The 17,197-nt window shown below is 36.6% G+C and overlaps 1 protein-coding gene across 3 annotated transcripts in view; it reads left to right on the top strand.

Moving 5' to 3' along the window:
* Positions 1-17,197, top strand: part of LOC131070318 (proteasome subunit beta type-1) — an 83,410-nt gene that overhangs the window by 20,253 nt on the left and 45,960 nt on the right. For all 3 annotated transcript variants that reach the window (XM_058005827.2, XM_058005829.2, XM_058005828.2), the window contains one exon: positions 12,189-12,270. In XM_058005827.2, coding sequence (XP_057861810.1) covers positions 12,189-12,270 — 82 coding nt within the window. The remainder of the gene's footprint in view (positions 1-12,188; positions 12,271-17,197) is intronic.

Here is a 17,197-nt window from a genome sequence, read left to right as displayed (position 1 = left end):
GAGGTCGAGTAATTAGGGGACATGAGGACTGTGGTGAACCCGTGAAATGGGGCCACCTGGCCTGGACGACAGTGCTGGCTACCAACTGTGCACTCTTGTCCTTTAGCAGAAAAATCAGATTTTGCTTTGTAGTGACAACCGACTTCTTGAAGAAAATCAGATTTTGTTTTGTTTTGTTTTGTGTCTTCTACCGACTTCTTGAAGGGGGCCAAATCAGATTTGCTTTGTCTTCTAGGGACAAACCACCCTAGGGTATCTCTTTGGCAACTATGTGCCAACTGTCTGCCACTATTTGTAAACTGGAAGCTTCTGCCAACTTCAACCAACTCGTTGCTAACTGTGGTTTGCCTCTCTACAGACTGGCATCCCTTCATCAAAGGCAATCGGATTGTTTACTTGCCTTGCACTACAAGTTGATGTACCGCCCTGTTGTGACCTTTTCACACATCGCCCCATTGCAAACGAGGACCCCCTCTTTCCTGCTTTCCGCGTTTGTTAGTTTAGGGTTTTGGCAGCATAGTAGGCAATTTTGAGTTTCCCGTGCTTGAGTCTCGGAATTTTGATCAAGCACGTAAAGTTGAGATTTTAAATGATCTTAATTTTTGTCTAAGTGTAAACCTTTTGAGCGTTAATGTGTTTTTGAACATCTACGTTGGTAATTTTAGAGTGCTAAGGTGTTTCAGGACCTTTTGGAGTTGTTTTCTCGCTGCTATGAAGTTATTCAAGTTGCACTTTATCCCGATAGGTTTCCTTGTGTTTCGTTCAAATTTTTGGTGAATTTGCCTAAGTCCAAATGAGTTTTATTGAGTTTTGAAGTTTCCTAGTGGTTTTGAGTGGAAAAATCATCATTTTCCGGATGAAAATCCATATTCTAATGGTTAAAAGGTCAAAATTCCACCCTAGAGGTGCTTTTCCCCTCATATTCCTGACTACCCATGATTTTTCCCCACTCAAAATCGAGACTGGACATGGATTTCCCTTAGAATCGAGACATGCCCTATTTTTCCCCCCATTCAGAATCCATACTAGGATCAATTTTCCACCAGATGATTGAGAATTTGACTAAGTGTTGGGATTTTCCCTGACTACCTTCGTTTTTCCACTGGGAGTGTGGATAAGGTTATAGATAACTTTTATGATGATTCCTGACATGGATCGAATTTCCACTAGGACTTTTGTGACTAGATTTTGTGGATTTTTATGCGGATAATTATTCCAGACCCTAGGTGAATTTCCACTGGAGATATTTTGATGATTTTTGTGTCTGGAATCTGGATGACTGTCCAGACTGGGGTCGATTTTCCCCTGGGAGGATTTTTGTGCTAAAGTTTAAGTTGGAATTCTGATTCCAGACCCAAATCAATCTTCCCCTGGACCCATTTTGTGCAAGTTGATGAAATTTTTGATAGTGATTTTTATCCCTACTTGGGACGATATTCCCCCAAAGGGGATTTTTAATGATTTTGTTGGGATTTTTATCCCAATTAAAATTGATTTTCCCCTGTTGGTCATTTTTTATCTAAATTCTCAAATCTGTCAATAAAGTGACCCCAAATTTAATTGTTTTTACGAAGTGCAAATGATTATTTAAAAATAAAAAACAATTAATAAATGATTTGCAATGAGCATTTAATGATTTTACCTTCTAGAAGCAAATCGGTTTTTTGCCAGGCAAGTATAAGTACAAGTTTTTTATCCCACATTGCTTGTGTGGTGAAAGTTGAAGGTAAAAACAAGTTTAAAAGGAGGAGGCCAGCATTATTATATTATTATATTTGCCAAGTGTGTGCTTGCTAAAGCGATTTTTCCTCCAGCTGGGTAATTTTGTTAAAGTGTCAAGTTGACACATTGGGTTGAAGATTGTTTTGTTGTTCATTTTTCCTCATTTCCAACCTAAGGCGATTTTGCCTAGAGGCTGATTGGAGGCGTTTTCAGTCAATTTTCAGAGCTTTTAAAAGTTGTTGCAGGTCTAAAACTTCATTGTAGGGCGGATGTCCTAAGAAAAACTCCATTTCCAGGCACTTTTCATTTTTGGCGATCTTGTTTGGAAGGCATTTTTGATCATTTTCAGGGATTTTTTACTACTTTGCAAGGTGCTGGTAAGTCTGAAACAATTCATTTTCAGACTTGTCCTCATAAAATATTCCTTTTAGCAGCCATACTTGATATCCCGGGATTGATTGTTTTCACCATTGAAGTTGATTTTCATCAAGTTTGTGCACATTTGGGTGATTGCAACATGTTTTTAGAGATTGATTTGTGAAGTTGCAGGTTGTCTTCAGATTTGCTGGCAGCCATTGTTGACTTCGGAAGGTACCTTCAGACATAATTTTGTGTGAAATCATAACCTTTCACACCTGTCCTTATTCATTGTTTGATCCGGTATACTCCTTTGCACTCTAATTTGAGTATAATTTCTAAGTATAAGGAGGTGTTTTTAGACTTTGGTGTGAAAATTATTGATTTTAATGAATTTCATGAGGGTTTTATACCCCAACCTTGTCACATTTTGCATTCTATTGCTAAATCTATTGAGAGTGGATTATTTTCCTGATTTCCATATCCAAATTTGTCCAAATCATTAGGAAATTAGAATTTCTGTCAGGATAATTTTCCAAAGTTCTAACTTCTAGCTTCGTATAGGTACGATGTCGAAGTTCGGACTTAAGGAAAAGAGAACAACAGAAGATAGTTGAGACTGGATTCTATCCAGAATCCAAGATGTCATCCAGATGGAAGGAGGTTATAGACATGAACATGCATTTCCTGAACATGAGCCAGATGCGACAGCGTATGTTTGGAATTGGGAGCCAGATTCCTTCCCTAGCTTATGTGAATATTATGAAGAGTGGCATTTATCAGGCCGCTGGATTTCCGCAATCCATACAGTGCAGTGAGCTTATCCTGGAGAGTGCACGATGTTATGGTCCTCGCTCTCGAATGATCAAGACTCCTAAGGGTGCCATCAATGCCTACCTTGCCGAGGATGCGATCACTAAGGTGTTTGGAATTCCACGTGGGGTGGACATGAAAGATATAACTAAGGATGAATAAGAAGACCGATATAAGAAGAAGATGGATGCGTGCAAAACCGTAGTGAACAAGGAGTGGATGATCGAGCCTAGGACCCATCATTCCAAGGCTCCCAAGACACGCATGTGCACAAACTTCAAAGAGGAATATAGTGATTTAGTATTCCTGCTTAAACGAGTGATGGGGATGCTGCAAGGTGCAATATACGATGGATGGATGTTCTATTTCATCCAGAATTGTCTGAAAGGAACATTGATAAATTGGTCTAGAATCATAAGTGACAATCTAGATTTTTAACTGAGGAATGTGGAGCGATCTAGGTCATTCGCCATGACTTCCTATTTGGTGTACCTGCTTGCATTATTTGTTACATACAAGGGATTGATATGTAGAGGTGAAGTCGGGAATGGACAAGGACGATTTAAGAGTTATGAGTGCTATCCACAGCTGAACATGTATCGAATTGAAGATTATAAGAGAGTGAATGATGTATTCACAATGTACATAACGCGAATGTTGCAAGTTGGAGTCCACAGGAGGTTGTCCAAGGAGGCAACAAAGCTGATAGAGAAATATGGATCGTGGTATATACAGTTTCGCACTTTCACATACCTTAGGATTCATGGATTTCAATCCGACCCTATAGGCTTCCTAGGTATCCTTTTGACAAAGTGATCTTGTTGGAAGTAGTGAGACAACTTCTGGAGTTTGATTTCATCCAGAAGGAGGAAAGGCAAATAACGGGCATGTCATTTCCTATTTCAGTTGGGAAGACATTGGAGGTTTGCCAATCCGCCTTAGCAACCAGCACAACAAGTGAGGAACTTGCATTCGATCGACTTGCAACATACAAGAGAAGAGAAAGATTTTTTCCAGATAAGAAAGTTGGAAGGATCAAGGGAGAAAAGTTCATCCACAAGGTAGACATAGAAGATTATTGGGCCAACCTGATGGATGAGCAGGCAGTAAAGAGAAGAATGTGGTCCAGAATGTTAGTAGATTTCATGAGGAAGTGTGGACTTTTCCTCACTCCTGACCAAGTGTTAGATGATAGGGATCATATGCATCCACAATATGAAAATGAAAATGAAGAAGGCGATTCTATTGCCTAATTGGTCAAAACTAGAAGAAATAGATTTGAATGTATTGATGAGAGAGGTCTTGAGTTTCTCCCGAGCATGGGTGGATATTCAAATGAACAAATTAGTTGATATGGGTGTTACCTTCACTTATGAAAAGATGAAACCAGAGGAATCCTCTTCCGAAGATGATCAAAGGACTATCGGTGATATCAGGATTCATGCGGATGAGGAGAGTCAAGCTCCCAAGAGAAGGAAGAACACACCAGGAGAAGTCGAGGCTAGACGGAAGAAGATTGAGAAGGTTAAGAAGAAGAAGCAAAATACTATCATTCCTTCGCCATCGCTCAATGTCTCATCAATCAAGGAAGTTGAAGTGCCAGAACAAAACAAGGGGACTGAGCAATGTTCCAACATAGTGATACTCCCAGAGAATATTCAGGATTTACATGCCACAGCGACATTTGCTCCACCTAATGAGGATGATGATCAACTGAGATCCCCTACTGTCCTTTTGGAGGTTAGTTTGGGAAAGAATGTATATAATTTGACCAGGGATAATCCTGATGATGATGATGATGTTATCTTGGCATTGAGAGGGCTTGATCGAGAGATGTGTCTTGATGACGGTATGGAGATGGCTGCTATTCTTGATTGGCTGATGAGGAGTATGGAGAAAAGTAAGTAAATGATAGAGGCACAACCTCTTGATGACATTGATGACTACTTAGCTAGAAGCAATAAGGAGAAAGAACCTAAGAGAGCTAAGATTATGTCACACATAGCTAGAGATGAGATAGGAATGCGGATTGCGCAGGTGGCTATACCTATTGGAGGTATGACGACGGATATTGCTACTCCCATGGATTTTCAGATTACTTCAGTTGCCCTTGGCCGTACTACAAGAGACAAGAATTTCAGGAGGTTGGTGATAACCTCAAGGCAATCAGTGTGAGATTGGATAGAGAGATAGAGAAAAGAGAAGTACAAAGAAGAGAATATCAGACTTAGAAAGTACATTGCAGGAATAAGGCGTGAGAATCCCACCCTTATTTCCCCTATTGCAATTCATTGTGGACTACATTCACATTATGAGGTAGCGAGAGATACACTCTCGAAGGTGGAGAAATGGATTGAAAATACAAAGAGACAGGTGGAGGATTTCCTTATTCAGTTTGTCCAGGCATTTGACAGGACAACATGGCTCATATTCAAAATACAGTATTTGGAGGGAGTTTGGAAAGAATTCCGACCTATTCAAGAGAAGAATATTCCATGCCTCAGAGCTTTGAAGAAGATTCCTAAGTCCACATTGGTAAGGGAGAATGTTGTGCACAATGGAGATAGATACGATTTCCATGGCTGGTATTGTTCATTAGCCATGAAGAAATCAACTTATGAGAGCGCACAACTGAGTTGTGCAGAGATGGAAGGATCAATTCATGATATTCAGTTGAAGATCCTTGCCTCAATTGAGGAGTTATTGGGGGTTGATGTTAGTGAGGCCAGTAGTTTACACTTAGCAGAATTAAGAGACAAAATGAAATTCATGTATTTCAATCAGTTGGACTCTTTGAAGAAGAGTCAAATAGATGATTTGATCTCTTTGTTGATTCATGTTCATAATTTGCAGAAGCTCATGTCAGATTGGGAGAACACTTTGGATGCTTGCTCGAATGCATTGGACGTGATTGATTTACAACAGGATACCTTACCCAACATTTCCATGGAGGAGTTAGATTCTGTATTGGCTAGCTTCTTGGACTATTCTAGGAGAGAGAGAGAGAGAGAGAGATGCAGGATGAAATCTTCTAGAAGATTCCCTATTTGATGACTAGGCTTTTTTTTATTGGGCCATATGTTGTTGGCTCTTTGAAGAAGAGTCGAATAGATGATTTGGTCTCTTTGTTGATTCATATTCATAATTCGTAGAAGCTCATGCCAGATTGGGAGAACACTTTGGATGCTTGCTCGGATGCATTGGACATGATTGATTTACAACAAGACACCTTACTTAGCATTTCCATGGAGGAGTCAGATTCTGTATTGGCTAGATTCTTGGAGTATGCTAGGTGAGAGAGAGATACATGACAAAATCTTCTAGAAGATTCCCTATTTAATGACTAGGTGTCTTTCTATTGGGCCATATGTTGGTGGCTCCATTTTTGATGTAAATCCTAATTAGGACAATTCTAGGGTTTTGTTGGCATGATCTTGGCCCTTGATTTATTTCTAATCTTGGCCATCCATTTTGTATGAGACTCTATATATACCTCATTGCCTCTCATTTGTAAGAGAGTTTTTGTAGAATTGTTGGTATATGCTGCAACTTTGAATATAAGTCATTGTTCGACTTGATGGTGATTTTGTCTTTCAAGTGTTGTTTTGCATTCAAGGTTCTCAATTCCTCCAAGTTAGATTAGAATTTGATTTCAATGTTTGTTAGATTGAATGAAAGAATTGTTGAGTATATTTGTGTGGAATCTATGAATCCATACCACTAGCCTCTTGTTGATTGTAAGTGCGCCTTGCGTGGTCAACTGGAAATTTATGCAAACTTAACTTTGATTATTACATATCCATTGTTATGCATCAACTTGGGTGGTCTCAATGCTTGATGGTAATAGTTTGAAAATCTATGAAGTATACCCTAGATGATTGCATTAAGCTCATGTCAAAATCTGTTCAATTTGATGATGAGACCTTGCCTATTTTGATTCCACTAAATTTGTTCATGATTTCTTGAACCCTATTCCCTTTTGCCATTTTTTAGTAAGTCTCGAGTCCAGAACTACATTGCCATATCCCAAGTTACCAGCACACCCATTTCATATCATGATAAATGAAGTTAATTCGAACAATTGTGTAAGTCCCCAAGTGAAAACAACAATTCACATCGACCATTGAGTTACCCAGTCGTCAAGACCTGACTATAGAAACCTTGGAATCATTTTAGTTGATCTTATCCTTAGCATCTGAGGTGATTTTGTTCAAGAGAGGGTAAATTACTCTGGTATTTTATTCTGAATATTATGTGCATAAAACACACATCAACACGCCCCAAGGGGGTATATTGCGAAGAGACTGCTTTGTTTTTTGGGCATGCTGATTATTTTGGTCTGCCTTTGTGCACAATTTGGGTCTTGGGACAGAAGCCCCAAGAGATCACCACTGTTGTTGTGTGTTGCTGTTCAAGCTCTAAATGGTCTTGAGACGAAACCCTCAAAAGTTACCCTTTGCTGTGTGTTGCTGTTCGAAGTCTATATTGAGTTCTGTGTAATCTGAAAGCTTAAATTGCTGTTGTAAAGAAAATTCCATATCAGTTCAATAACAAATATATTCCTGAATTTTCCAGTTACTAGTTCAGAACAACAGTGTTAGAGCATACAGACCTTAAGGTCTTTACACTTTGGCTACTGGAAACCTTGTTTGTCACTTTCTCAAACAAGTTATTTTTTCAACTCACTCAAAATAAAAGACTTTTGTTGATGCTTGAGATGATAGGAGAAAAGGGATATACTGATAAGCATTCATGGGTTTATGAAAGCACTTAATGCATGAAAAACCTTTTGAAGCAAAGTTAGTTACCCTAAAAAGGACAACATCCAGATTGTTAACGTCTGTTTTTGAGACAATACAAGTAATTTGATGCTTTCAGAATGTGAGGTGTAAGCATCAAAAGCTATTTGTGGATCAGATTGAGTGTCATTTCATATTCCTACAACATCGTCTATAAACCATTGAAATAAAGAGATGGTCTAAGGCAAGAGATTCAGTAATTTGACTTTCTTGAGATCACAAAAATAAGCAGTCATAGATGACAGCAAAATTGTTGCCTATGGTTGTATTATGGTGTTGTCAGAAGAATCCGCTTTTAAATTCCAAATGTTATCATGTAAGAAATAGTTGTGCCAGACCAACAATGAAGCTACATCTTGCAGGAGAGTAGACATCTTGACAATAGAACCTGAGCAATCCAGCATCATTAGGAACGATGGTGTATAGGTTGTTCAGGTTGAAGGCAGAGGAGAATATCTGTAGAAAATTGAAGATCAACATCCTAGATCAAAGTCAAATAATCCATGAGGTGATTTTTTTGATAAGCAAAATGGGTAGCAGAGTGTGATGCAGCCATTTAGAGGTTGGCTCTACTATAAAACTGTAATAGGAGCAGATGAGCCTTGTAGTAAGAGGTTCCTTATGCACCTTAGGAATGAGGTCGAAGACACAAACCCTTGCGACACTAAGAGAAACCTGCACAAGGAACTCAACTAACCTGTGGAGTGGTGTTGCTAGATGTTAGAACTTCATTAACAGAAAATTGCAAGTGAGAAAAATAGAAGCACAATGAACTTTAAGCATTTATTCTTAGACATTGCAATCGGACAAACTATTGGAGCCCTTCAGCAATGTATTAAACCTGAGGCAACACAGTAATGAACTATGCATTATGCAATATAATGGTGATTTAATAGTTTATAATTATGATAAAAAACTATATTCCAAAATTCATGGTGTAAACAGCAGCTTTTTCTCTTTTTTTGTTTTGTTTTTGGATCCTTGGCTTTTTGAAGAATCTTTATCTTTTGGTTTGCTGAGTTATTCCTCAGAAAGATTTTTGCTACCATGATTTAAACTGTGTATGCTGAAGTAGACTTGAAGTTGCACAAATCAATTGTTGAGCTTTTCCATACGAACTTTTCCCTCATTGGATGAATCGGCACTATCGTCCTTTGCTTGGTTAAAGGCATAAGCTCTGGCCATCCTCCCTAAAACTAAAAGTGAAGAACAAGCTCTGATATGGAATTTGATCTATAAGTGAACAATCCATGACTGTTTTAGTTCATAATACATGCATCATCTCATCAGAGTGTTGATTCTTGTGCTTTACTACTGGAATTTAAATATAAAAATCTGATTTAGATGTGCATCAATTACCAATACTTCCATGGTGCAGCAAAAAAGGGAAAAAGAATCAGAAGGCATATACAGAACAACACATTTTACCAAATATAAACATTGATCTACATGGAGAAAGCTCTCAGAAGGTTGAATAAAATCCACTACAAGAGAAGTCCTTGCTTTGGAGGTTAGAAATGGCCAGAATTATCAGTACGATGTTTTCACATTTAAGAGGCTAGCTTTGTAGCTTGAATCCTCGTTCTTCTGTTCGGCTTATACAAATATCTGATCTTTCCATGTCCGATCTGTTGGGAGCTTCCCAAAGAATCCCTTTCAAGTAAATTACATACTTTAATCAATTAAGGATGATTGTTTGGAATGCACATGTTTTGAACTTACCAAGCCTGTTCACCTGTCAAATCTTCTGCTAGCAACAATTGGAATTACTGTTGAAAATTAGTCATCACCAACTTATGGACTTGTCAAAAGGGCTGGGATTGCCAAAATCAAATTACCCTGCAAACTTGAAGCTTTTAGACGTATCCCCGATAATGTGCACTTATTCAGCTTTGCTTCCTCAAGGTTCCAGTACTGATATCACATTCATCTCATCAATTACACTAGCTTAGATAAGTAGCCGCCAATTGACACAATACATCTGTCATTTTCTAATCCCCAAGTCTCATGAGTGATTGAAAAGTATGGAGTGAGTCAAGGGAACGAGGAGTGGAGAGATTTCCTTCATCATCATGCAATTCAAGATTTTATGAAATTGAGTGATTATAACCATTCCTACAATTATTTGTGTTTTTGGCTCGCTTTGAGAAATTAAACATTTATACACTTGTAACAACCTATAGGCTATCCTTATTATTTTCTTTAAGTTGCCCTAGTTCCCTTTGTTAACTTATCTATTTGATTTTGTCTACATTCCGTAGCAACATCATTCTAGGAATTAAACTGCTATTTCCACATTCTGTTTGTGTTGTTTGTAATATAAATTGTAGTTCAATTACACGAGTAAACACTCTTTGGAGTTTTTAACAGGGATAATACATTTAACACGAAAACTTCATGGGCACTTTATCTACAACATAGTACCTTCTCTTAAGGTTTTATTGCAAGGATGCATAAATGTTGGAAAGCTGGACTTTTCAAGTGGGGACCTTTATATTTCCTTACACTTTAAAAATGTTCCCTCAGGTTGTTCCAATGTTGTGTCTGTGAATGTCACATTCCTATGATTTAACTGGAATTTGGTTGTTAAAATTATAATGATGATGATGAATGTCACCATTCTTTAGACCAGATTGATCTGTAGAACATATTAGAATGCATTATATAACTATGCAATTTAACATGTCTTTGGATGTTGTTTTTCAATGTATCATTTTTGAGTTGTACTTATTATTTCCATTCCCCCCATTCAAACATTTTGTGTAACACTTTACAGGTGAAATTCCCATCCTTGTAATTGTTGTCAATATTGCAATTTGTAATAATTCATATTGTTCCTGTGTGCCATGACATGTGGCTAAGATTCCCCACAAAGGAAAAGAACTGTGAGATAAAGTTTAAACCATTTATATGCATATGGGTGAAGTAGAAATGAGACTAGAAATTCTTCTTAGTATCAATTCTATATTTGAACATGATGGAAATGAAGGTACCCAAGTTGTTTTGATTCTTGTAAGCTAGAAGTTCTTGAATATTAGTTGCATTATGAAACTGGATGAGATTGCTTCACATGTAGTAAGCGTAGGGCAAATTAGAAAGAAATGGTGTTCATCTTCAGTTTTGTTTGATTTGCAAATTTTACAAATTTGCACATCCCAAGGTGTTTTTTGATCACTGCAATGACCAGTTTCACCATGTTGGTCATGAGCATTGGTCCTTATTTTTAGCAATATTCATTTGTTTTCACAATGTTGGAGAAGTAGTTTTGATTAGTTAAACGAGGATTGATAAAATTCTTCTTAATACTTCAGCTTCCTCTTATTAACTATTCCATTGGTGTTTAATTTTTTTCTTTGAACTTCGTAGGGATATAAAATTTAATTTTATCAACATGGTTTGATTTAATTGTTATCTTCAATAGTCCAATATCTAGGCTAAGGTTCAGTTTCAAAAGCTCGCCAGTTTTTAGTCTATTGTGGCTATTAGGCATGTTAGAGGGCATCTGGTGCCACCTAAGTTGAGCAGCTTGTTTTTATTTTCTAGGTGTCTAACATAGTTTCAGATTCCACCAATGTACAAAACACTTTGACCAAAAGAATATGTTATCAAGTAATGTATTTTAAATATACCCAAATTTGTTCCAAGGGCCATGAGAGATGCTGCAGGATACAACCTAACTATATAGAATATCTGGAAATGTTTAAAATGTTGAAGAGAACTTTTTGAAATCCCAGTTCCATAGCTCGGGATTTCTTCATTTGTTTGCAAGACATGGTAAGCGTTACGGCTATAAATGATTGTCTAAAGTACATGGTCACTCCAGTTCAAATGGCTGTTGAGATACTACATTTTATTTCAAGTTGTAAGTTTTAAGATGCTCTGAGATTTTCTCAATTTTATTTCAAGTCTCACCAGAGATGCTGCTTTGTCAACCTTCAACACCATATGGGGTAAGGAATGACCAAAGTGTTGAAAAGAGACATTTCTCATCCTATTCCCATACCTTAACATTTGTTCATGCATTTTCAATACCGTAATAAGCTTTCCAGCTAGGAATGATTCTCTTATCCACACTACCATCCTATTCCCATAGCTTAGCATTTATACATGCATTTTCATGACCATAATAAGCTTTCTAGCTAGAAATGATTTTCTTATTCACACTATCATTCCAATATTAACAGCAGTTGAAGTTAATGCTAAGCTATTTGTAAGGCTAAATCTCTTCAAGCATATTGTTATCATACAAAACTGGACTTATTTAACAGAATTGAGTAAAATATAATTCTGCATTCTTTAATCTATTTAGCTAAAATACAGTAAAAGTGAATATAAGCTTCAAACTATCTTATTTGGTGGGTGACGATAATAAGCTAATTTTATGAATGAATTGTTATACAAATTAAATGAATTCTCTGTTATGTTACTAAGTGCCTTTGGTGTGCTTTATGGTGATTAAAATCCTTAAAATAATGTTTATCACATCCCTTATTGCAGTGCAGATAAATGTGTACTTGCATCTTCAGGATTCCAAGCTGATATAAAGGCATTGCAAAAAAACTTATCTGCTAGACATCTGGTGAGTAGCTTGTGAAATTAACAGTGTCAATGTGCTTAGTTCTCTTTGTCTCTTTTAAGTGTCACCTAAAAAATTATTTGTTAGATGTTCTAAAGCAGTAGACAAATCAAGTGAGGCTTTTTGAATGTTTCCTTTTTGAAACGATTCCGACAATTATAATAAATGCAATTGAAAGGGGTGAGAAAAATTTCGTTCCAATGTTTTGCAAGTAGTGATCCTTTCAAATGAATGCCCTAAGAAGTTGAAGAAATGTTTAATTTTTTTTATCAATGCTAAGCTATAAGTTTGTTGTAATTGCAATAAATAACTAAATTGCTAAAAATTTCTAGGGTGTTCTCAAAATAAAAAGCTACCTGCATTAAAACTTTATTCTTACTAGAATTTTGGGTCATTTGCAAAAATTGTTATGGTTCAAAACTTTTGTCAGCATTATTATCTTTAAATGAAGCAATCCACATTACAAGAGCTTTCCAACAATATACAACAAAACAATGTTTAACGTGAAATGCTTTATTGATGTAATGAGCTATAAAAACCTATGGGAGAAATGAACTTAGGTAACATTAGTTGCTAGAGGATTACATCACCAGAATTTTTTTAACACCCTTTAAGTATTAAACTACACACAATAATGTTTTGTTAAAATAAAAGAAAGTGAAATCATAATAGCTGATCTTATACTTGTTGCTGAACTTGAGTCTGTTGGCTGAACTAAATTTGATTATCTGTATCGAAACAGAATTAGTCCAGCTGAATCAAACATGGAAATACGTATAAATATACCAACTGTTATGCATTCTTCACAAGTTTTTGTGCTATCTATCTGATCATAGGAATTGTACATTATTCCTAAAAAAATATAAGAACCTGATTTAAAAAAAATGGAAATTCTGATCCAATATGGATTTCATGCATCTTCTACAAATTTTCAGTTTGTTGGAAATGCAATGGAAATTTCTACTAAAGGTGTTTTTACATTCTTTATATATAGATTTTTCATTTTATTTGTTTTTCTGGAGATTGCTTACCCATCAGAGATGAAATTCAGGGCTCATGCATTGAAGTCTGAAGAACATTGACATTGCTGAGACAAACTAAGACAGTCATTGGTGGATCTTAATGAAGACTTGTTATTTAGTAACTCTACAATTTTTGTGATACTTCCATTTTTTATAATGAAAAACAAATGCTTGAACCTTAGATGCGTGGCCTAGGATGACGGATGACTTTGTTGTAGCAATGCCCACTTGGAAAGAAATCGGAGAGACTCCTAATGACCCAGCCATGAATTTTCTTCTCAACCATTATGGGCCTGCTTATTTAAGGATGGGAGTGATTATGACCAGCTGTAAAAGGTTTTGTGGTCTCTAGATGTATTTGATCTCTCATAGGAAAATAGAGCAGGTTCACATCTCTCTTTGGAAGAAACACCGGCCATCTTGTTATCAAATGGTGCCTATTCAAATGGTTACACTCTATTTTTTTCTATATAGCTAGACTCTACTCTTCATCTTGGCAGACATTAGGAATATGGATTCATTGCTTTCTGCAGTGCTTGGGCAGGGATGCACTTCATGCTATGACATATGTCTTGTTTCCACATGTATGAGTTTACAAGAAAGGCTGTTTGAAACAGCTGTATCCCTTCCTCACCATCATACAAACTCAATGAAGGTTTTAAGTGGCAAGTCACTTGTTATAGGGTATGCAAAATTAGTATGAACATCTATCTCATTTATTTTTGACTTTATGAAATTCGATGCTAGAAAAATGCTGAAATTGTCATATTGGTGGAACCTTAATACTAAACCTACTTATGTAGGAAGTTTGTTTAATCTTTAAGTTATTGGTATTGGTACTGGTTCGGGTTCGGGTTTGGGTCTTCAAAAATATCGTGATCACATCTACCTGTATTGCTCCCTTTTCTGATCCATTTTAACCTTCTTGGAAACACCAACTTTCTTGGAGTGTCAGCTTTATTTGTAAGGTGTTTTGACAGTGACAGTTCCTAGAGCCAAGATGAGTACAATGGTACTGTCGGTGTGTAGATGCGACATTTTGGGAGCCGTCCAATTTTCTTGGAGAGGTTCGTTATCTTGGGAGAGTGCCAATTTTCATACAGATTGTTATTCTATGCTTCTTAAGGTATTTGTGGTGTGGTTAGAATTCATATTTTGGGTTTTTGTATTATTTTGTAATTTTGGTGGTAGTCCGAAGAATAATTATTTGTTAAATAGTTAAATATTAAAGTTGTTGAAAAAGTAAAATTAAATAACTTATATTTAATTATGTAAAACTGTGGTTTATGTGTGTAGATAAAGTGTCGTAAGGCTCAAGGTGCTAAAAAGTGGTCAAAAGGATACTTTTATTATTTTAATAAAAAATATAAATGGAAATAACTTTTTTGAAAAAGCAATGAAAAGTAAAAAAATCATTATTGAAAAAGCAACCAAAAAAAAAAATGTTTTTTTGAGAAAACGACAAAAAAGCGAAAAGCGCTGTTACGAAAAAAGATGAAAAAGCAAAAAATGTTTTTCCCAAAATAGCTCTGAAAAGGTGTAATGTCCCCTATTTGTGAAAGTCCTAATTTTGCCCTAATCACAATTTTTGAGTAAAAGAAGAGTAGGGTTAGACATATCTTTCACCTGATTGAGACCCTACAAACAAGTTAGAAACCATGTATAACCATAATCCATAAAACAGATCTCTTAGTTAGGAATCATCAAAACATATATTAGAAATATAAATTTAATCACAAGACATCTTAAATCTATTTGAGAAAGCTCAACAATAGGAGAGCTAGGATAAGGTGACTTTATAGGGTGCCCTAGAGATCCTCTACCCTTGGTCCAAGAGTGCATATACCATCCCTCTTGGCTCCATGTGGCCCGTGCCATCCACATGGGGTGGTGTACCTAGTGAAGTGTGCTACAACCGTTCTGCATCATCTTGCCATCCATCTCCCACTTCCAATGATTGGACTTTTTAGTGATTAATCCACCATGATAGAGGGCTGAGGTCCATTCACAATAGAGTGCCCCAGAAGTCCATCCCTTCTAAGCTCAAAGGCAGTACACTTTGTACCCCCTTGGCCTCAGGGGACTCCCCGGTCTACTACCATGAGGTGGCGTACCTAGAAGAGGGCCCTATCGCTGTTTTCCCTCCTTGTAATCCCTCATTACCCCTACCATGGCTGATTATAATAATTAAGCAAAATATATATTGAGAATCCTATTACCTATATGATGTCATGTATTCTATAAATCTATATATTAAACAGTCATAAGCAACAAGATAATTTTAATCAGCAATGAAGAGATAGAAATGATATACATTATGCTATATTAAGCATTCATAAACAACACATCATTAAATCTGCATTTATTCATTAAACCATGCATAGGGAACTCGTACCAAAAACCACAATATGTGTTTGAATCTGCTGTAAACTCAATTAATTATTAATGCTCAAATCTGATCCCCTTCGATCCTTACCTTTGGATGCTGGAATGATCTCTTATATCCCTCCTTCGATGCTGGAGAGTCGTGCAGTTTCCCATGGTTATGCCCATTGTGAAGAGACACCTTGTGTTTGATCTTTGCCTTTCATCCCTTTACGAAGAGAAAGCCTTGTTTACATTTATGAACTGTTCTCTTCGATCTTGATTAACTAATTAATAATTTTTGAATTAAATCACTGCGCTAAAGGAGAAGAATGATCGTTCGTCAAGGCTTATGCTGTTAACGAACCTGATTACAAGAGTTAGACGATCTAAGCACATGGTTTTGTCTTATGAAATTGTGAAGTCTTACCTTGTAAGACAATTTCTTCGGTGGTAATAGAATATCAGATTGTGCGCATGACAAAAGGTTATAAAAGGAGGTTAGCTTTTCATAAAGAAGGATTACTGCTTATTCGTTTCATTTGCTTTGGCGAAAGAACGCCAGTTCTCCCTATTGACAGAAACCCTTTGGTTAATCTAGTTTCAAGGACAATAACCCTCCTAGCTAGCTAAGTGATTTAGTCCAGAAATCACTATTTCCTTGAGTGTTGAGTTTTTCCAATTTGTTGGTAATGGAGTTTTTTAATGTTTTTTGAGAGATTTTGGTATGCAAGTTTATTGATGTTTATTGTCCCAGTTTCGGCTTGAATTTAGGAGTGATTTTTAGAGCTTTGAGAGGGCTGCACTTTTATATTTCGTGTTATACTGTTTGCTGTAGCAAAAATCAGAGTCATTTTGGAGAGATTTATTTTTGTATATTGGGCTGTACAGCAATATTGTTGCTATCCTACAATAAGTTGTGGTTATTAAGTATGGTGGATTGAAGGCGATTTTTTAGACCCAAATAGTTTGATATGATAGTTTAAATAATGTTTAGTTAGTTTGGATGGTAGTACTGCTAGAGAGTTGTGCATTTCATGTTCAAGATATTGTAAGACCGGATGGTATACCGTTGGTTAATGCATTAATCATTGAAGGTCTTGGTCGGCTCACCACTAGACCCCTCTACAATTCAAGCCTGTTTTGGAATTGATCGGATTCCTGTGTAATCAACCATTTAGCTAGACTGTATTCTGTTGTAATTTGTCAATGGATTTGCATTCTCAGTGCATGCTTGTTCTCCGAAGAGGTGTTCGTTTTGGTTGGCTCTCCTGCTTGTATGCTTTGGTTGTGTTGTTGTCTGTATATTTCAGCAATGCATTCAGTTCACACTGGGAGTGTGGTGATCAGAAAGTGCACTGTATTCTGTTGTAATTTGTCAATGGATTTGCATTCTCAGTGCATGCTTGTTCTCCAAAGAGGTGTTCGTTTTGGTTGGCTCTCCTGCTTGTATGCTTTGGTTGTGTTGTTGTCTGTATATTTCAGCAATGCATTCAGTTCACACTGAGAGTGTGGTGATCAGAAAGTGCACAGACTTGTATTTG

This window comes from Cryptomeria japonica, chromosome 1 (assembly GCF_030272615.1).
Source record: "Cryptomeria japonica chromosome 1, Sugi_1.0, whole genome shotgun sequence".
Taxonomy (NCBI): Eukaryota; Viridiplantae; Streptophyta; class Pinopsida; order Cupressales; family Cupressaceae; genus Cryptomeria; species Cryptomeria japonica.
The sequence above is the reverse complement of the archived record's forward strand: the minus strand, read 5'-3'. Positions and strand labels throughout refer to the sequence as shown.